The 22,708-nt window shown below is 34.2% G+C and overlaps 1 protein-coding gene across 2 annotated transcripts; it reads right to left on the reverse strand.

Annotated features, from left to right (window-relative positions):
- Positions 1-11,778: 11,778 nt before the first annotated feature.
- LOC128994019 (zinc finger protein 708-like) lies at positions 11,779-22,582 on the reverse strand. Of its 2 annotated transcripts, none has more exons than XM_054418220.1 (3): positions 22,265-22,582; positions 19,364-19,498; positions 11,779-15,368 (listed from the first exon to the last, which is right to left on the reverse strand). In XM_054418220.1, exon 3 carries the CDS (start codon positions 14,133-14,135, stop codon positions 13,230-13,232), a length of 906 nt encoding a protein of 301 aa, XP_054274195.1. In that variant the 5' UTR covers positions 14,136-15,368; positions 19,364-19,498; positions 22,265-22,582; the 3' UTR covers positions 11,779-13,229. The 2 variants fall into 2 exon arrangements, with proteins under 2 accessions (XP_054274195.1, XP_054274196.1); XM_054418221.1 differs by lacking the exon at positions 22,265-22,582 and adding an exon at positions 21,745-22,190.
- Between the last annotated feature and the right edge of the window lie 126 nt (positions 22,583-22,708).

The following is a 22,708-nucleotide window of genomic DNA, read 5'->3' on the forward strand; positions in this document are numbered from 1 at the left end:
CAGACAAAGGGACAGACAGACAGACAGACAGAAATAGAGATAAGACTCGTTTCTGCTTCTTTAATGTATAAAACGTAAAAATAACCTAAAAGTATATAATTCTGAGTAAAGTACAGACAAAACTCTAATTTTATTTATATAGATACGCATTTCTTGTAATCATTAAGGCATTTTTTTATGTTTATTTAGCTTGAACAATTAATTTGCAACTTTACGCTGCATTTTGTTTTAAAATACTTTAATGCTTTTAACTGAAATGGAGACCATACGAAGGTAGGCATTTTAAGCCAAGTATGAATGCAGATGAGTGTAGGAAGAGTGGCGCGATCTTGTAGTCTTGCAGTGACTAAGCCCAACATGTTCCTTAGAGAGGACTGTTATTTAATAACCCACACAGCTAATGGCAACCATGGTACCTACAGTTTATAGTGGAATCCAAACCACATTTTTGTTTTGTAATTAACGAATTGGTCTAATTGTCAGAGTGAGAGGGGATCTTTCACTTTGGTGTATTCAACAAATAAAAATAGACATAGGTATATGGGTGGAAAAAGTGGACAGCTGACAACAGAACGAGTGCTGTTCTATTCTTTGCCGTGGGGATTATAAACTGTCATAACCGTCAGATAGGCTCGAGTGCTGTTTGAATCCTCAGAGCGTAATATTCTCTTTGTAATTTCCTCTTGTATTCTTCAATGTGTTTCTTCAACTATGGATGACATATGGAGAAAGCTGACCTGCTGCCTGGTCCACAAAGTGCTCAAGCTGGAAGAGCCTCATTACTTCAGCGAGATGCTGAAGTACACGGAGGAGATCTGTCTATGTAGTAGTCCCTCCGACCACAAGCCTTACTTTCAAAAGTGAGGCTTGAGGTTGGAAGAAGGTGACTTTTTCTAATTTCGGCTTGAGGTTCTATAAGGGCCTACCTCAAGAGATTAAGAATTCAAAATCATATAGCTCATTCAAGGCCGCAGTGAAAAAAAAAATTCCCCTGCCGCAGCAAACCTGCAGACTAAGCAAGTTTCCATTTGCTTGATTATATTTACAATAAAATATCTCCTTAAAAATATCACAAAATTATTCCCTATTTTATTTAAATACATTAGTTTAACAAGTACTTAGGTTTGCTACAACAGGGAAGGTTTACAAGTTTTTTTTTTTTTGTGAAATGTTAATACAGTACTGTATGTAGTTTAGTGTGAAATTATTGCATTTTCCAAATTTGATCAAAATATGTTCATAAACAAGCAAACTAAGTAACAAGTTATTTATTCTCCATATTAACTTAAACATCTCCATCTGCAATTTTGACTCAATTTGCCTCCTTTTCTGAACACAAATAATTTTTTATTTTGTTAAATTAACTTTTAAGTTCCAACAATCACAATATTTGTGCAAATTCGAAATCATTAGTTGAAGACAGGTTGCCGTAGAAGCTAAAAACACAATATCATCGCGTAAATTATAGTCCGTCCGTTTGGCTATGATACCCAGCGGATTAGGAACCTTCTCAGAACTCGACTCACCTTTCAGACCCGCTCGCCAGGCTGGCCGTTAATAAAAAGTTTACCTACCTACTGTAACAGTCCCTCAGATCTTTAACTTTTTTAATTTTAAGTTAAAATAAATTGTTCTTTGTATATTTAAGTTCTACATGAAATTCCAAAAATAATGAGTCCAAACACAATGTGGATACTTAATATCTACGATCTGAAAGTCGAACAAAGCTGGTGACTATACAGAGTAATTGTACTACTTTCAGATCGTAGATATTAAGTATCCACATCGTGTTTGGGCTCATTATTTTTTAAATTTACTGGACCCAGGACCGATTTACTTTTTGTTTTGAGGTCCCTAGAGACCAAAAACACCATCCGTTCAAATTCATATATATATATATTTATATATGTGTCCGTTAGCGTGATAACTCGAGCAAAAATCATCCGATTTTGATGAAATTTGGTACAAACGTGTAAACGTAAACTTACATTTATTCTAACTAGTTCGCGAACCAGCATGATCGGACTATGGGGACAGGGGTTTATGGGGTAAAAATAGGTTTTTCGTTTTCATTTTTGACCCTAACATATCATGTTGGAATTTCTTTCCCAACCATTTTGTAGAGCTTAAAAAAAATAATTTAGGATATTGAAGCATTGTTGTATGCCTAATGGTTACGGAGAAAACTAAAAAAGTGTAAATTTGAAATTCTCATGTTATTCTTATGGAGAAAGATGTAAACTGTTGTTGCTTGTTTAAGAGCATATTTTGATCAAATTTGGAAAATGTGTTAATTTCATACTAAACTATTAACATTTTACAACAAAATCACCTTTTTACCCTCCCTGTTGCAGCAAACCTAAGTATTTGTTAAACTAAATGCTATTTATGGAATAAATGTGATATTTTTAAGGAGACATTTTAGTGCAAATCCAATCAGGCAAATGGAAATTCGCTTAGTCTGCTGGTTTGCTGCAGGGGGTATTACACTTTACCCTAGAGAGCACAATTTCAAGTTTATGCAGTGTAAAGCTGGCGTCGAGATCGTTATCAACAATCAGGGGAAAAGCAAAGCTGACGCTAGCAGACGACAGCAGTTGGTCGAGTAAGTTCTGGAAGTTGTTGACCCTGTGACATGTTATTTCCTGCAATCCTATCGCTATCCTTTCTTTTTCAAGTCCCCATTGCTTTCCAAAAAGTGTGTGCGTCTCTTACATCCTTTAAATTGTCAATCAATAGCGCAAAGTGTGTTTTTTCTTATCCCTACACAATTTTTCAAACAGTCGTTGGCATACTAAATATCTAGCTATTATAATGTTGGAATTGGTTTTTCAAAAATAAATTTAAAGAGTCAATCAAAATGAAACCATGGTTCCTTGTTCCATAAAACATTTTTCTGTAAACTAGTCTTTACTTTTGCAGCATCTGTAATAACTTTCGTTATCAAATCTACTTTTAAATCATTATCTTCACTCAACACAAAGTGTGTACTATCCCTGTAATCTGTATTATCTTGTAGCTTCCAAATCAACTTTGGCAACAATGGAATCACACCTCTTCCCCAACACCCTTTACCACCAACCACCGCCACAGGACTGCCAACACTAAAACTGACCTCTATGGGCAAGTGATCTGAACCAGGGCGTTCAAACACTTTAAAGTCATGTACATAGTTCAGAAAATCAGCTGATACTATAACTACACCTTTTCCAATTGTATTTCAGAAAGTGTCAAGTTAATTTCATAAATCGTCAATTGTATTTCAGAATTGTCAATTGTATTTCAGAAAGTGTCACTTGTATTTCAGAATAGTCATTTGTAGTTCAGAAGTGGTCATTTGTATTTCAGAATATATAAATTGTATTTCAGAAAATGTCAATTGAATTTCAGAAATAATCAAATGTATTTCAGAAATAGTCAATTGTATTTCAGAATGGGAAACTCAAATGCTCTTGTCTCAGCTGTTCTCATTTACCATTCAATCTTAAGATTTTACACTTTTTTATCTTCTACCTTAAGGTACTTAACGTGACCATTTTTACTATTACAGTGAATAAGAAGACTTGTACAAAGTTAAGAATATTTATTTACAATATGTACTACAGCTACACTGGGAACATAATTAAAAAAAAAATATTTTGTAACATGTTTATAAATACTTTAAGAATGAGCTAAAAATAACATGGCTTAAAACTACATTTAAAAAGTTTTATGTTAAAAGTACATACACTAACAATGTTTTATTGTCAACGCCCAACTTGCATGTTATCCATCCCGAGCGCTGCAGGGTGATGCACAGATGTGTGCTGGACAGCACGAGCACAGTCTCCACCAACTATAGTGTTCATGGCTTGGTCGACGATGCCCTCCAGATACACGAGTCTTTGTTCCACAACACCAGGGGGATTGACATTTGGGACTCTTAGGTTGGTTTTCACAAATGCTTTTATCTTCGACCAGATTGTTTCTACTGGGTTCAGCATAGGTGAATATGGCGCCAACCGCAGCAGCACTGCGTCTGTCCCAGTTATGACGTCCTCCAACCTGCTGTGGCAAGGAGCATTATCGACGACGACTATCAGGTCCTTAAGCTCGTTACCATTCTCTTGCCATCTTCGGAGCATAGTCTGGAGCCATTCATTTGCTGTCTGATTCCGAAAAGATCCTCTTCTTCGCTCCATGCACAAGACACCAGCACCCGATATTGCGCAAATCAAATGAACATTTGGCCCTTTACTTGCTGGTAAGGTTTGAATTGCTCGGTCACCCACTTTGGCCCTCCCTCGTTTACGTCTGCAAAATAAATTAAAATTAGTTTCGTCGAACCAGACGATCTGTTTACCTTCTTGAATATATCGATTGAGGTTTCTCACATATTCCGCACGCAAACGTTTGTTTTGTTCTGAGTTCATTGTAATGGGCTCAGTGTGAACTGTTTTCATTCTACAGAGTCTCCCCTCGAGATAATTGCCAATTGTGGAAATGGCTATATCAGTGTGAAATGTAGTCAAAACTTTCCTCTTGATTTGTTTCAAACTGATTTGACAGTCATCTTCAACCCATTCTATGATTTGATCAATTTGTTCCTCAGAAAGTATTTTTGGCTTCTTTCCTCCTTTCAACTTTGGCGTTTCTTCTCCAGACCTGACCCATTCATAAGCGGTTTTATAGTTTACATTCAGTTGATTACAAAGTGCCACCCAATCCTCTCCCCTGTTAGCACAGCTAACAATCCTCTTCCTATCCTCTTCACAGTTTTTTTTTTTTGTAAACCTTTCTTATCACATTTTCTGTCTCTTCGATTTCCTGTCGGCAAACGTGACATTGTTCCATCTCTGCGATTGCTATTTGATTTCTATAGCACTTTTCATGTAATAAGTGCCTACATGGAATAAGTCTTATCACTTGCTTTCTTAACATTGAATGAATGCAAATGCCACAATTGTCTTTAAGCTCCATTTTTTGTAGTAGAATTCTTTAACAATTTTTAAAAAACCCTACGAAGAAATTACAAAGTAAACAAAATTAAATTATTACAGTGTTAAAAAGATATTGCTCAAAGCATAGCCTAGCACTGGTACACAGATCAACAATGTATTATTTGTTTATGTTTATTTCATACAATCAGGTGTTCTGTAGTAACAAAACACAGTACATCAGATGTACATAGTTGGTTGAAAACAGCAGTGCCAACCGTTGAAAATTATTTTATTTTATTTCTGAAATTCAATTGCTATATTCTGAAATTCAATTGACATTTTCTGAAATACAATTGATATATTCTGAAATACAAATGACCACTTCTGAAATACAAATGACCATTCTGAAATACAATTGACCACTTCTGAAATACAATTGACTATTCTGAAATACAATTGATCGATTCTGAAATACAAATGACTATTCTGAAATAAAAGTGATACTTTCTGAAATACAATTGGAAAAGGTGTAGATCAATAACCGAACAACCCCTGGCCATAAAAGTTATCTCTCCTTCTGAATCACCTGTCGACCTTCCATTTAAAACAACTAACTTACAATTATCAATAAAATCAAGAATAATGTTGCCCTTATTATTTATTATCTTGTCTTTCGATTGACCTTTGATTGTTTAATGTATTATCAATCCAATTAATAATAATAATGATTAATAATGAAGTTACAGTATCTTTCTTTGTTTCTGATGCTCGCAAGAGTTCTTTTTAGTTTTTAATTTAAATGTATATTTTTTGTGTTAAAAAATTAGTTTTCCACTGAATGAACTTAATTTTAATAGTGTGTAATTAAGTGATGGTAACCTCAACACAGGGTTCCCCCCTAGAGAGGTCCCTATATTTTCCACAAATTTTTGTAAAGCTTCACTGTACAATTTTTAAATATGGAAAGTAAACAGATTAATTTCTTTCCTTAAATAAATACCCCCGTCGAATAAATCTGTCATCTCTTGTCCAATGGCCCCATTTAAATAACCAATAATAAGTAAATGTTTACTGTAATAATTTTGTACCCCCTTCACTAATAGTTTAACATCATCCCAATTATTGAAATTTAAGTAAACAGAAAGACAAAAAATACTTTGTTCCCCTTTAATTACTTTCACTTCTATTAAAAAAGGTCACTTAACTGCACAAAAGACAGTTTATTAAATAAGCAGATGCTAAGTTCAATAAGCTACTGATGCACATGACTGTGTTTTCTAACAGCAGGTTCAAAGTGAAGTTTAAAATTTTTAAATTTACAGACTAACCAATCTTTTTATCCTGCTCAGAAATGAAAGATTCAATTAAAATTATATTGTCATAATTCACAAAATAAATTTTGATACATTGATACTGTAGTAGGGATTTTTCAGAAAGAAACATGAATATTTTTCTCAAACAACTCCAATATGAAGACCTTTACATGGCTAGGGTAGAGGATAAGTTTTAAACTTTTGAAAACATATTTCGATACTATTTTAACTTAGTATTTCCTAAAAAGAAAGTAAAAAGGAATTTAAATAAAAATAAGTGTGGCTGGATTGGTGCAGATTTAATAACTGGAACAACAAAACATTGTGAGTTGACTAAAGAAGCTAAGATTATGGGTAATATGGAGCTCTTAAATCACTGTAAGAAGTTGAATAAAGATTATAAAAACAAGCTATTAAGGGGGAAAAATCATATTATGATGAAAAAATAAAAAAATTAGACAACATATTGAAAAAAAAACTTTGGGAAATAATCAATAGGGAGACAGGTAAAAATTCAGACAGTCTAAAGAAAATAATTTCTAAAATTAAACATGAAAATTCCACAATAAGCAATCCAAAAACTATATCAAATAATTTTAATACATTTTTTATTAAAGCTATAGAGGATTTAGTGCAAAACACATCCTTAAACTCCTGTTCTCAGTCATCACCTGGGCCAGCACAAATACATGATGCTCTCCAAAATGAAATTAAATATAGATTTCAATGCACCCCAGTCAATGAGAAAGAGATAAAAAACACATCATCTTGTCCCTTAAAAATAAACTAACCACTGCTTTGTTAGAGTTTACGGAGACTATTTATAGAATCGGTTGAGAAAGGAAATAAAGTAGTTGGTATTTTTATGGACCTCACAAAAGCGTTTCAGTATCTCACACAAAATTCTTTTAAATAAATAAAAAATCTAGGTTTGCCTTACTTACAGTTAAAATGGTTTGAATCATATCTATTAAACAGAAAACAGTATGCGGAAATTACATCAATCAAACACAACCAAGTTTTAAATCACAATTATAATATAATGGAAATCAAACATGGCGTCTCTCAGGGATCAAATCTATATCAATCCCTCTATTATAAATAATACTAATGACACATACAGCAATTTGGTTCTCTATGCTGATGATTCGAATCTAATAAAAACATCTAAAACACATCAAGGTCTTGAAAAATCGTGTAAGGAACAGATAAAAAATATCAAATCTTATTTCACTAGAAATTGTTTATTATTGAACGTGGAGAAAACTAATAAAATGTTTTTTTCAAGGGCATAGAGCAAAGAAAAACCTACCATAAGTATAACCATTAATAACAGTGAAATAAATACTATAAATGTCACAATATATTTAGAGATAGAGATTGATAATAATTTGAGTTGGGATGATCATGTTCAAAAAGTAACTGATATAATTTCTATAGGATTATTTTTTATAGGAATTATTCCTATATTTCTATAGGAATATTTTATATAGGATGTCATTTTTATGTAACCTTGATACTCTAAAATCAATACATTATGCTCATGTTCATTAACATTTATCGTACGAGCTAGCAATTTAGACAAAATCTTAAAACTTCAAAAAAGAACTTTGCGAATAATGCTAAATCTAGAGCGTGACGCATCGGTAAAAAATCTGTTTTGCAATTTAAACATACTAACGGTGTATGACCAATATATTTTGGAGTGCATAGTATAGTAGAGATATACATTCCTACTATACTAGAAATAGAAATACAATTAACATCCCCCAACATAAACTTAGCTTTTTTGAAAAAAGCTACGTATATGGGGACACCATTTTTAAATAAATTGCCATTGAATTTAAAAACTCATATGGATAAAAAATGTTTTAGAGATAAAGTAAAAGCTTATCTCCTAACAAAAAATTGCTACTCCATAGAAGAATTTTTATTCAAATCACCAATTAAATCTGACAACAATCTTAGTTTTAAATTTATCCGTTTGTAACATATATATTTTTCATATTTGAATTTTGCGTATGCTTACAGTTCTTAATGTATAGATTTGTTTCTATTAAAAATCAGTTTTTTTTATAAAACCAATATTATTAATTATATATTAAGATTTCTGTAAAATTTGTGTAACCTATGTATTAGTGTATTGACTCTATTCATGTATGTACATACAGACCGAATAAAGATTATTGATTCTGATGTCATAACGATTTAAAAATTAAAAAAAGATTCCTCGGTTATAAACCACAAACATTAAATGATAAAAGGCCTACCTTAAATAAATCTAAACTGCCTTCTAACAGTCTACATCACTAACTCGTCCTCTCACTGTGGGGCTGGAGTTGACACCTCATGCCTTGGCCGGTGACTTGGTCCCGTTCGACGTCCCTCGCACCACCTCTGACGCTGTCAGTGCCACCTGCCTGTGTAGTGTCGCTGCTGTCGACCTTTGTCGGATCCTGTGTGAAGCTTCTCTCCATGGCATGTTGGGAACTCTGCTTAGCCAGAAAGTCACTTAGGTCCAAGTTAAACATGCTACGGAGCTTGGCCACACCATCTTCCTTCCCTGCCCGAAGCTGCCCATCTTTCCACTTAAAACGGAAACCATGTATGTCAAGATGATCAAAGATCAATGCCATCTTCACCTTTTTCTGCCACCTTACTCCCATGAGACACGAACGATTGGAACGTTCTTGTGAACTAATGTATGTTGCTTCAAACATTGCTTGCTTTTAAAGGATTTTCCACATAAAGTACACTTATGAGGTTGCTCTTTTGTGTGAACTAATTTATGTATTTTCATATTGCTAATGGTTGTGAATGATTTTCCACATATAGTGCACTTATGAGGTCACTCTCCGGTGTGAACAAATGTATGTATTTTCATATCGCTAATGGTTGTGAATGATTTTCCACATATAATGCATTTATGAGGTCGCTCTCCAGTGTGAACAAATGTAAGTCTTTTCATAGTGCTAATGGTTGTGAATGATTTTCCACATGTAGTGCACTTATAAGGTCGCTCTCCCGTGTGAACCAATGTATGAATCTTCATACCACTCTTGCTTGTGACGAATTTTCCACATGTAGTGCACTTATGAGTTTGCTTTCTTGTGTGAACTAATGTATGTTGCTTCAAACAATGCTTGCTTTTAAAGGATTTTCCACATATAGTACACTTAAAAAGTCGCTCTTCGGTGTGAAGCAATGCATGTCGCTTCATTTGTGTATGGGTTTTGAAGGGCTTTCCACATACAGTGCAATCATAAGGTAGCTCTCCTGTGTGAACCAATATATGATTCCTTACATAACTTTTCCTTTTGAAGGATTTTCCACATGTAGTGCACTGATGAGGTCGCTCTCCTGTGTGAACCAATGTATGAATCTTCAAACTGTTCTTTGTTTTGAATAATTTTCCACATACAGTACACTTATAAAGTCGCTCTCCTGTGTGAACCAATGTATGATTCTTTATACTGTTCTTGGTTTTGAAGGATTTTCCACATATAATGCACTTATGAGGTCGCTCTCCTGTATGAGTCAATGCATGACTTTTCATATTGCTACTGGATGTGAAGGATTTTCCACATATAGTGCATTTACAATGATACTTCCAAGGCCACTTCCCAGAATGTGTCAACAAATGATACTTCACTTGGGTTATTTGAATAAATGTTTTCTCACATTTCAAACATCTAAAGGGACGCTCGCCTGTGTGTAAATATATGTGACCCTTCATTCCTAATAGAGTTAAAAACATTTTCCTACATATTGGACACTCGAGGGAAGGTTTTTTAGTGCTCATCTTATAGTTTTTAATTTCTAGCTTCTAACTTTAAATACTTGCTAGAAACTAATAAGAACTAGTCAGTTGGCTTTGTATGCGTATTTCCTTTGATATACGTGTATCAATCAACTTTAAAACAACTCTTGCTCAAATATTGTTTTGTATTAAATTGCTTACAGCATAGACTACTTGAAGCAATTTGATTTTTTTGCTTGACATTTATGTCCCATCATGTAAAACTAGTCTTCTCATTTAAAAGAAAAAGTAGCGTCTAGGTTTAATTTTTTTATACTATTGCATCAGCCATATTCAAGTTGTGTGTAATCTTTGACTTAGTCAATGGTGTAATTTAAATTTATGTTTTACATAGTCAATTACTGACTTTAATTTGCACTTCTCAAGTGGTAACAACTTATCTTTTTAGCTGCTGTTTTAAGTACATCAGATTTTTAATATTATCTTTCTTGCAGCATGAATTTAAGTTGCCTTTCCTCTTCAAATCTATTGCCTCTTCTGAAAAAATACCATATTTTATAAAATATACACATTAGTTGTAATCATTTAGGTATTTTTTATGTTTATTTAGCTTGACCAATTATTTTAAAACTTTACACTACATTTTGTTTAACATACTTTAATACTTTTAATTGAAATGGCGACCATACGAAGGTAGGCATTTTAAGCCAAGTATGAATGCAAATGAGTGTAGGAAGAGTGGCGCGATCTTGTAGTCTTGTAGTGACTAAGCCCAACATGTTCCTTAGAGATGACTGTTATTTAATATCCCACACAGCTCGTGGTAAACATGGTACCTACAGTTTAAAGTGGAATCCAAACCACATTTTTGTTTTGTAATTAACGAATTGGTCTAATTGTCAGAGTGAGAGGGGATCTTTCACTTTGGTGTATTCAACAAATAAATAGGACATAGGTATATGGGTAGAAAAAGTGGGCAGCTGACAACATTGGGAAACAGACAGAGTAATGTTCTATTCTTTGCCGTGGGTGGGGATAATAAACTGTCAAAACCGTCAGATAGGTCTGAGTGCCGTTTGACTTCAGAGCGTAAGAGTGATTTGGGGGAGGAGTATTATTGGAAGAGGGTGTAGTGGGCAGGATGTAACTGAGACTGGACTACCCAAGAAGTTTCTTAACTGGACTACCCTAATATCGATTGAAAACTAATATTTATTCGATTATTAAACCTTCATTAAATTTTTTTCATAATCAGCAAGTTTGGTTAGGTTATAACGATTTCATTTTATCCCTAAATAAATATTGCTCATTCACTGTGGTCGACAGATCTAACAATAAAATTGTCTTCAGCTGATCCATAAGGATGAGAAATCTACTAAAGGTGTATCATCCATGGTAATAACTTCTTCTCCACTTTGAGCTATAGTTTTTTCTAGGTATACAATTTAAAATTAAATCACAAGATGTTTAATAAAGATCAGATATTTGTGTCTACCTAGATTTTTATGCGTAGTTTGAGATCCCCAAAAAGAAAGCTCTTGATATAATAGCTCTTAAGACGGATAACATGGCTGATGTAGAATTTTTTTCAGTATGTTAAGCTTGACTGTCTATTTTATACAAGGAGCTAATTGTCATTTTTTTTAATTTTTTATAGAATAAAATGAGCTGAATGGTGTAGGGTCAAGAAGAGGGATTATCACTAGGTAGGTGGAATACAGTTCAACTACAATACCTAAATAAGGTCAAACACTCAAGCAGTTAATGTTAATACAGTACCTTTTAATTCACTAGTGATACAACAATTAACAAATATACTTAAATTAATATATCAGTTAGTTTATGTAACTTTGTGAGACATGTAACTAATGTAGGTTTATCCTAATTTAAGATTTAATATAAATTCAATATAGTAATCAACCTCACAATACTTGTAATTATTTGTGTTGCGTAAAAAAAAAACAACACCCTGTATTCAAGTTGTTATATGTATGTAAAAAACTTATTTTAATAGTCATGGAGCACTAGATAATAAACACCATACACGTTTGACTATTGTGAATATGTGCGAAATGTCGTGCCTATCACGGCAGCGCAGGGACTTTTTATTAGTTCCCTTTCATCTTAGACGTCATGATTTAATAAATTCTCAGCTAAAATACAATTCTCAAGTAGGTTAGAATTTTGAGGGAAAGAGGACCCATCCGAAAAAGAGGCTGTTTGGCCAAACAAATAACTGTTCCCACATAGTACATTTTTAAAGGGCTTGGCAAGCTTTAAATACAAATTGAGGAATTAAATACAATGTGTTGATGTGCTCAAGAACTTTTTTAAGTCACAGGTAAGACGTTTGATAAACAAAATGTACCTTAGTTTATTTGCAACAAGATCCACCGTACATTCTACCATTGACCGTAAATACAACTCAGGATTCAATGGCATTGGTGTTGTGTATTAGAGGTTCCTATAAAGGGTTTATTTTGTGTTCCCGTGGTATTCTGTAGCCTCCACATTAAGAGATTTGTGCGTGTGTGTGAATTTTTTGTGGAGACGTTTCTCTGAACAAACCCCAAACTCTGATGGATCTTAAAGGACACTATTTACCAGGAAGTTGCAGAAATATTTTTTTTTTATGGAAGTGTAATGCAAGAAATTAAGAAAATAACTCAAACCTGTATGAATGAAAGTGGATTCCACCTGATATTTTCTAAAAGTTAAGGATATCTTACAAGTGTAGCCTATAGTATGTTTAGCAAATAATGCATGTCTTAAATGGCAAGTGTTTTCAGACATAAAAGTTCTAATTGAAAAAATCCAATGATTAATGTTTATTTTTAAAATGCCCGGTTTATTCTCAATCACCCTTTATAACAATATAAATTTGATGAACAATGGAGCAAATATCTTTACAATATTTTGCTTTGTAAGATTATTTATATTCTTGTAGTATTAAACCTTGTAATTAATTGCTATGTTTTCCTTGACCTTCTCAATTTTCATAAACTAAATTTAATAAATTCATTTAAAAGTTTAATAAGAAATCTAACTAAAAAAAAAAACAATGATTGTTGACTCCTACCGATTCAAAAAAATCCTATAAGTGGGATCAACAACATTGCAATTCATGGCATAGTCACGTTTTAAAATCCTCGTAACATTATTAGGAAAACACCACGCTGTACAATGATCAATGTTTCATTAAATATATTGCAGTTTTTCTAATGTAGGCTGTTGGTTTTAAAGGATTTTCCGCATGTAGTGCACTTTTGGTCGCTCGCTGGTATGACCCAAAGAATGTTTATTCAGACAGTCCTTAGTTTTAAAGGGGTTTCCACATTTATTGCACTTAGGTCGCTCTTTGGTGTGGACCAATGCATGTCTTTTCATATTGCTACTGAATGTGAAGGATTTTCCACATGTAGTACACTTATGAGGTCGCTCTTCGGTGTGGACCAATGCATGTCTTTTCATATTGCTACTGAATGTGAAGGATTTTCCACATGTAGTACACTTATGAGGTCGCTCTCCTGTGTGAACCAATGTATGTCTTTTCATATTGCTAATGGTTGTGAATGATTTTCCACATGTAGTGCACTTATAAGTTTGCTTTCTTGTGTGAACTAATGTATGTTGCTTCAAACATTGCTTGCTTTTAAAGGATTTTCCACATGTAGTGCACTTATAAGGTCGCTCTCCTGTGTGAACCAATGTATGAATGTTCATAGCGTTCTTGGTTTGAAGGGATTTTCCACATATGTTACACTTATGACGTCGCTCTCCAGTGTGTACTAATTTATGTCTCTTTACATGGCTACTGGTTTGGAATAATTTTCCACAAGTAGAGCACTTATAAGGTCGTTCTCCCGTGTGAACCAATGTATGAATCTTCAAATGCCCGCTAAATATGAAGGATTTTCCACATGTAGTGCACTTATGAGTTTGCTTTCTTGTGTGAACTAATGTATGTTGCTTCAAACATTGCTTGCTTTTAAATGATTTTCCACATGTAGTGCACTTATAAGTTTGCTTTCTTGTGTGAACTAATGTATGTTGCTTCAAACATTGCTTGCTTTTAAAGGATTTTCCACATGTAGTGCACTTATAAGGTCGCTCTCCTGTGTGAACCAATGTATGAATGTTCATAGCGTTCTTGGTTTGAAGGGATTTTCCACATATGTTACACTTATGACGTCGCTCTCCGGTGTGTACTAATTTATGTCTCTTTACATGGCTACTGGTTTGGAATAATTTTCCACAAGTAAAAGTAGCGTGTGAACCAATGTATGAATCTTCAAATGCCCGCTAAATATGAAGGATTTTCCACATGTAGTGCACTTATGAGTTTGCTTTCTTGTGTGAACTAATGTATGTTGCTTCAAACATTGCTTGCTTTTAAATGATTTTCCACATATAGTACACTTATAAAGTCGCTCTCCGGTGTGAACCAATGTATGAATTTTTATACTGTTCTTGGTTTTGTAAGATTTTCCGCATATAGTACACTTATAAAGTCGCTCTTCTGTGTGAACCAATGTATGTTCCTTCATTCTAGTAATGGTTTGGAAGGATTTTCCACATATAATGCACTTATGAGGTCGCTCTCCTGTATGAATCAATGCATGCCTATTCATGTTGCTACTGGATGTGAAGGATTTTCCACATTTAGGGCATTTACAAGGATACTTCCCAGAATGTGTCAACAAATGAGACTTTACATGACGTAGTTGAAGAAATGTTTTCTCACATGACAAACATCTAAAGGGGTGTTCACCTGTGTGTAAATATATATGACCCTTCATTCCTAATAGAGTTGAACACATTTTCCTACATATTGGACACTCGAGGGAAGGTTTTTTAGTGTTCTTAAACATCGTAGTTTTTAATTTCTTACTTCTAACTCTAAAGACTTGCTAGAATTAGAATTAATTACTCGGTTGGCTTTGTATGCCTACTTCTGTTGTTCATCTTTGATATACAAGAATCAATCAACTTTAATACAACTCTTGCTCAAATATTGTTTTGTAATAAATGTCTACAGCATAGCTTACTTGAAGCAAATTTGATTTTTTTTGCTTGACTTTTATGTCCCATCATGTCAAATTAGTCTTCCACGTCAAACTAGTCTTCTTATTAAAAAGAAAAATTTGCTTCTAGGTTTAATCTTCTTCAAATAATATTGCATCAGCCATATTCAAGTTGTGTATAATTTAAATTTATGTTTTACGCAGTTGATTACTGACTTTAATTTGCACTTCTAGAGTGGTAACATCTTATTTTTTTAGGGGCTGTTTTAAGTACATCAGATTTTTAATACTGTATAATCTTTCTTGCGACATGATTTGAAGTTTCCTTTCCTCTTCAAATCTATTGCCTCTTCTGAAAAAAATACCATATTTTATGAAATATACACATTTGTTGTAATCATAAGGTATTTTTATGTTTATTTTGCTTGAACAATTATTTTAAAACTTTACACTGCATTTTGTTTTAAAATACTTTAATACTTTTAAATAAAATGTTGACCATACGAAGGTAGGTATTATAAGCAAAGTATGAATACAGAAGAGTGTAGGAAGAGCTGCATGATCTTGTAGTCTTGTTAGTGAGTGACTAAGCCCAACATGTTCCTTAGAAAGGACTGTTATTTAATAACCCACACAGCTCATGGCAACCATGGTACCGGTACCTACAGTTTATCCACATTTTTGTTTTGTGATACCGAATTTGTCTAGAGGGGATCTTTCACTTTGGTGTATTCAACAAATAAAAATAGAAATAGGTATATGGGTTGAAAAAGTGGACAGCTGACAACATCGGGAAACGGAACGAGTGCTGTTCTATTCTTTGCCGTGGGGATTACAAACTGTCAAAACCGTCAGATAGGCCTGAGTGCCGTTTGACTCTTCAGAGCGTAAGAGTGATTTGGGGGAGGAGTATTATTGGAAAAGGGTGTAGTGGGCAGGATGTAACTGAGACCGGGTACAGTTTCTTAACTGGACTACCCTAATATCGATTGAAAACTAATACCTATTGATTAGATTATTAAACCTTCATTAATTTTTTTCATAATCAGCAAGTTTGGTTAGGTTAGGTTATAACGGTTTCATTTTATCCTTAAACAAAATTGCTCATTTACTGTGGTCGACAGAACTAACAATAAAATTGTCTTCAGCTGATCCATAAGAATGGGAAATCTACTAAAGGTGTAATGAGCTCCAATAATGAAATAATGAATAATGTAATGAGGTGTAAGGTGATGTTACATCCATGGTAATAACTTCTTCTGCACTTTGAGCTATAGTTTTTTCTAGGTATACAGATTAAAATTAAATCATGAGATGTTTAATAAAGAACAGATATTTGTGTCCACCTCCATTTTTATGCATACTTTGAGATCCCTAAAAAGAAAGCTCTTGATATAATAGCTCTTAAGACGGATAACATGGCTGATGTAGTTTTTTTCAGTATGTTAAGCTTGACTGTTTATTTTATACAAGGAGCAAATTGTCATTTTTTTTTAAATTTTTATAGAATAAAAATGAGCCGAATGGTGTAGGGTGAAGAAGAGGGATTATCACTAGGTAGGTGGAATACAGTTCAACTACAATACCTAAATAAGGTCAAACACTCAAGCAGTTAATACCTTTTAATTTTCACTAGTGATACAACAATTAACAAATATACTTAAATCAATATATCAGTTAGTTTATGTAACTTTGCGAGACATGTAACTAATGTAGGTTTATCCTAATTTAAGATTTAATATAAATTCAATATAGTAATCAACCTCACAATACTTGTAATTATTTGTGTTGCGTAAAAAAAAAACACCCTGTATTCAAGTTGTTATATGTATGTAAAAAACTTATTTTATTAGTCATGGAGCACTAGATAATAAACACCAAACGTTTGACTTTTGTGAAAATGTGCGAAATGTCGTGCCCATCACGGCAGCGCAGGGACTTTTTATTAGTTCCCTTTCATCTTAGACGTCATGATTTAATAAATTCTCAGCTAAAATAAATTCTCAAGTAGGTTAAAATTTTGAGGAAAAGAGGATCCATCCGAAAAAAAAGGCTGCTTGGCAGAAAAAATAACTTTCCCACATAGTACATTTTTAAAGGGCTTGGCAAGCTTTAAATACAAATTGAGGAATTGAATACAATGTGTTGATGTGGTCAAGAACTGTTTTAGGTCACAGGTAAGACGTTTGATAAACAAAATGTACCTTTGTTTATTTGCAACAAGATCCACCGTACATTCTACCATTGACCTTTAATACAACTCAGGACTCAATGGCCTTGATGTGTATTAGAGGTTCCTATAAAGGGTTTATTTTGTGTTCCCGTGGTATTCTGTAGCCTCCACATTAAGAGATTTGTGCGTGTGTGAATTTTTTGTGGAGACGTTTCTCTGAACAAACCCCAAACTCTGATGGATCTTAAAGGACACTATTTACCAGGAAGTTGCAGAAATATCTTTTTTTTGATGGAAGTGTTATGCAAGAAATTGTGTATGGGCATCTATTGGTAAGACCTAGCCGGAAATTCGAGAACAATCGGCCAAGTTTACATCCGGATTTTAGCATTCAAAATGGTGCCACCAATTGAGACTGCCACCGACTGTGAAGTGCGTGCTGTAATTAGATTTTTAAGTAAGTGCTAAAAGTGTGCAAGCTATTAAATATCATCGGCAGATTAGTGAAATGTATGGCTAAAACATAACGAGTGGTGGAATGGTACGCAAGTAGGTAAGGGCATTTTAAGACGGCCCCACCAACGTTCATGATGAGCAGCGCACTGGGTACGGGGCCAGTAATGACGCTGCCCAGTGCGTTGCTCATCATAAATGTTGGTTGGGCTGTATTTAAATGCCCTTATCCACTTGCGTACCATTATGGCACTCATAATGTTCTCGCCATACACTTCACTAATCTGTCGATGATTTTCAATGGCTTTCACACCTTTAGCACTTAGAAATCTAATTACAGCGCGCACTTCACAGTCGGCGGCAGTCTCAATTGGCGCACCATTTTGAATGCTCAAAACCGGATGTAATCACGGCCGATTTTTCTTGAATTTCCGGCTAGGTCTTACCAAAAGATGCCCATACACAGCGCAAATGTCGAAAATGCCAAGATCGCAGTGCTGAAACGGAGAAATTTAAAAACGGTAATTACCTACTTAATAAACATGCCTCGTACTTAAGATATACTTCGTAAACCTTGTAATTAATTGCTATGTTTTCCTTGACCTTCTCAATTTTCATAAACTAAATTTAATAAATTCATTTAAAAGTTTAATAAGGAATCTAAAAAAAATATATATATTTTGGTCTCCTACCAATTAAAAAAAAATCCTATAGCCTAAGTGAACATTATTAGGAAAACACCTCGCTGTACAATGATCAATGTTTCATTAAATATATTGCAGTTTTCCTAATATAGGCTGTTGGTTTTAAAGGATTTTATGCATGTAGTGCACTTTTGGTCGCTCTCTGGTATGACCTAAAGAATGTTAATTCAGACAGTCCTTCGTTTTAAAGGATTTTCCACATTTAGCGCACTTAGGTCGCTCTTCGGTGTGGACCAATGTATGTTTTTTCATATTTCTGCTGAATGTGAATGATTTTCCGCATATAGTTCACTTATGAGGTCACTCCCCTGTGTGAATCAGTGAATGTCGCTTCATTTTTGAATTGGTTGCGAAGGATTTTCCACATGTAGTACACTTATGAGGTCGCTCTCCGGTGTGAACCAATGTATGTCGCTTCAAATCTTTATTAGTTTTGAAGGGTTTTCCACATGTAGTGCACTTATAAGGTCGCTCTACGGTGTGAACTAATGTATGACTCTTCAAATGGCCGCTGGTTGTGAAGGATTTTTCACATTTAGTGCACTTAAAAGGACACTTCCCAGAATGTGTCAACAAATGACACTTCACATGGCTTATTTGAATAAATTTTTTCTCACATGCCAAACATCTAAAGGGACGCTCGCCTGTGTGTAAATATATATGACACTTCATTGTATATTCAGCTGAAAAAGTTTGTCTACATATTGGACACTCAAGGGGAGGCTTTTTAGTGATCTTTAACATGTTTTTAGTATTCAATTTCTGACATAACCTTTTAGACATGCTAGAAACTAATTGGAATCAGTCAGTTGGTTTTGAATGTCTATTTCTGTTTGATTTGTTAAATGTTTTAACAGTTATGTGTGTAGGCCTATAAATCAACTTTAATATAAGGCCTGAATCAGCCTACTTATTTATAAGGACTTTGCTTCTTTGTTTAATTTCTTGCCCAAATAATATTGCATCAACTATATAAATTAAGTGTATAGTTTAAGTTTTACATAGTTAATTACTTACTTTAAATTGCACTTTTAGAGAAGAAAACACTTAATTGATTTAAACGTTGTTCTAAGTATTATAACAGATAATGTAAGTTATCTTTCTTGCGGCATGAATTGAAGTTCCTTTTCCTCTTCAAATCTATTACTTCTCCTGAAAAATATCATAATTTCATTAAATATATACATTTGTTGTAATCATCCAGGATAGTTTTTGTTTATTCAGTCTAAACAATCAATTCAAAGCATTACAATAGTATATTTAGGCTATAGAGTAGAAAGTAAGTCATTACAAATGATCGAGAATATGTAAAGGCAGTGGCGGTTCTAGGACCTTGTCAAGGGGGGGGGCTACCGGGGGGATTGGTGGGTGTGGAGCATCCCCCAATAAAGCAGGGGGGTCCTGAGGTCCTCCCCCGGGAAAATTTGGAATTTTCAAAGCAGTTTGGTGACTTTCTAAAGCCATTTTTAACACTTAAAACCGTGACCAATTGTCCATAAACTCCCATTTTGTCAAACTCCAAGTTATTGTTGTTGTATGTCATGAGTTAATAGACATATTAAAAATTAAACTATGACGATTGCATTCATGAATTTCAAAACACACTTTAGACTACGGCCATATCCTCCTAAAAGCCGTTGGGTGACTTTCTACAGCCAGTTTTAACGTCTACAACTGAGTGTAAAACCTCCCCTCCCCATTTATTTGTCATGAATAAGTAGACATTTTTAAAACTAACTATGACGATTGCATTTATAAATCTCAAAACATATTGTAGGCTAAGGCCATATCCTCCTAAAAGCTGTTTACTGACTTTCTAAAGCCATTATTAATGTTAATGTCCTATATCTGTGTCCAACTGTCCAAAAAGCTCCCATTTCACCTGTTAATTGTCATTGTCATGAGCAAGTAGACATTTTAAAAATCAAACTATGACGAACTTGCATTCATGAATTTCAAAACATAGGCCCTACTGTAGACTACAAAGCTATATCTCCTAAAAGCCGTATGGTGACTTTATAAAGCCATTTCTAACGGCTAAAACTGTGCCCAATTGTTTTAAAACCTTCCATTTCACCTGTTAGGCCTATATATGTCATGCAAGCAAGTGGAAACGTTTTTTAACCTTAAGTTTTTCTCCATTTCATAAATCTGTCAGAATATGTATATTATCGAATCCAGTAATAGCATTGACTAGGCTATATACTTTAACACTAGTGTTTATATAGTCAATGATAATAGGCTACTGGTGCTAAAAACCGCTGATTGCTGATTGAAGCCTTTGTAAAGTTAGTGTCTAGCAGACAATTTGACAACTAACTATGGAACATCAGGAAATCAGCTGTTTCTACGTCCTCGCTCGCCTTTGCCTAGCATGTCAACAGCTGACTGCTGTAAAAATTGGATGATGCATACAACTTTCCATAGCATAATATTGTCTTATTCGTTAACGCTATTGTCCAAAAAGTTTATCCATGTGGAACTTAATAATACTCCTGCCATCGCTTATTAAGATGAATAAAAACTACATTGATGATGTCTGTTTTAAGACATCGCGTGTTTTAAGGACAAAATGTACGTTTAAATTTATTTTTTCAGGGTCCAAGGGTGGGGCTTTAGCCCCTGTAGCCCCCCCCCCCTTTGGAACTGCCACTGTGTAAAGGCCCAATTTCACTCGTGTTTTGAACGTTACTTTTCGCTACACTGCAAAAGATAATTGTTTTCTTCATTACAAAACTCATAGCATTTTTTATTAATTTTGAACATTGAAACAGTTGATAAATTAATAACATATATTTGTTTGTTTACGTCGGCAAAATCCAGGTAGCCTACAGTAAACATTACTTTCACATGGTTAACAGTCTTTTGCTGTAGTAAACAATGTAAGTTAATGATGGATTTTCGCAGCTGATAAACATGAAATGAAAACATGTAATTTCACAGCAAGTTAGTGTTGCGAAAATATACGTACTGTACTGTACTGAGTAGATCTAGATTATCATAATATTTAATGAAAATCTGAACCATTAATGCCATTAAAATTTGTGCACTGTAGGCCTACCGTAATCTAAGCTTGTAAGTTATAGGACCAGGGGCCCATTTCATAATAAAGTACAAACTAATATTATTAGTAAATCAGCTGATCGCCCAATGCAAATCTAATGGAAATTACAAGTTACAAGTTGTAACTTGTAACTTGTAGTTTATTATGAAATGGGCCCCTGGTGTCCATATAATAATCACCAGGTATTAAAATACTTTTTCGTCATACTGCAGCAAAAACAGCTGTTTTTAATGTATGTGTTGCGGGTCTAAAGTAAGTTTAGCATTTTTACTCAGGAGTAAAAATCATTTTTATCAACGCTATTTTTTATCCTCTCACGAATATGATTAAGTACCTTGTTTGAGAAATTGCTGTTTTCCTGGCTGCTTAAGACTGCACGGGCCATCCCCATCTTTATAAAAGGTGACCTCTCACAGCTGTCAAACTTAAGACCTATTGCCATACTGTGCCTGCTCTCATTTTAAAGATAGTCTGTAAAACTAATTGATTATTTTGAGTCAAATAGGCTACTTAGTACTTATAAATGCCCAACATGACTTTCTTAAAGGACAATCTACCATGACAGCCCTGGTTAGCATGGTCGACCAAATCGCAGATGCTTTTGATTGAAGCCAAGGACTCAGTCCTGCTGAACATGTTAGTGTGATCTAAGAAAAGCATTTAACGTGGTCAGTGTCCCATGAAATCGTTGACAGTGGTGTAAAGCTTTTAAGGTTTACTTTGTTCCATTGCAAAATAAAGGGTTTCAAGGGGAAAATCCCACTCCCCAGAGCCATACACCTACCAAACTAAGTTAGGCCTTCTACTAATTTTCCTCTATAAATAGGGGAGATATACCTCAGCTCATAACTTACCCGTGTTTAGTTATTCATCTACAAATTTCTGGTCCAGTTTGGTCGGGAATGGGCCTAGTTTCCTTTCTGAACTGCACATGGTTACAACTACTGTATACCTACTATTAATTGGCTATATTCCAAACTTAGGCCTATATGATATTAATGATTAATGCAACAGAATATAATGTCAAACAAGACAAATTTAAAAAGGTTGATCTTAGGTTTAGGTTAGGTTAGGCTATCGAACGTCGTCATGGTCATGGTAAAAGGTAAAAGTAACAACGGATAATTCGAAATCGAAATTCGAATGATTCTGATTAGATTCCTCTTTTCCTCCATCCCCATCGGCTCCAAGGCTCCATCGGTGAGCACTTTTTCACCTCAAATTAGTTGACGAATATCGAAACTGGAAAATCGATACTTTTACCGCTCGATTGGCTCGATTGTTTTAGAGTAATCGAA

The sequence above is a fragment of the Macrosteles quadrilineatus genome, unplaced genomic scaffold (assembly GCF_028750875.1).
Source record: "Macrosteles quadrilineatus isolate MER2022 unplaced genomic scaffold, UCM_ALF_1.0 Scaffold_5__1_contigs__length_97177068, whole genome shotgun sequence".
In the NCBI taxonomy this organism is placed as follows: Eukaryota; Metazoa; Arthropoda; class Insecta; order Hemiptera; family Cicadellidae; genus Macrosteles; species Macrosteles quadrilineatus.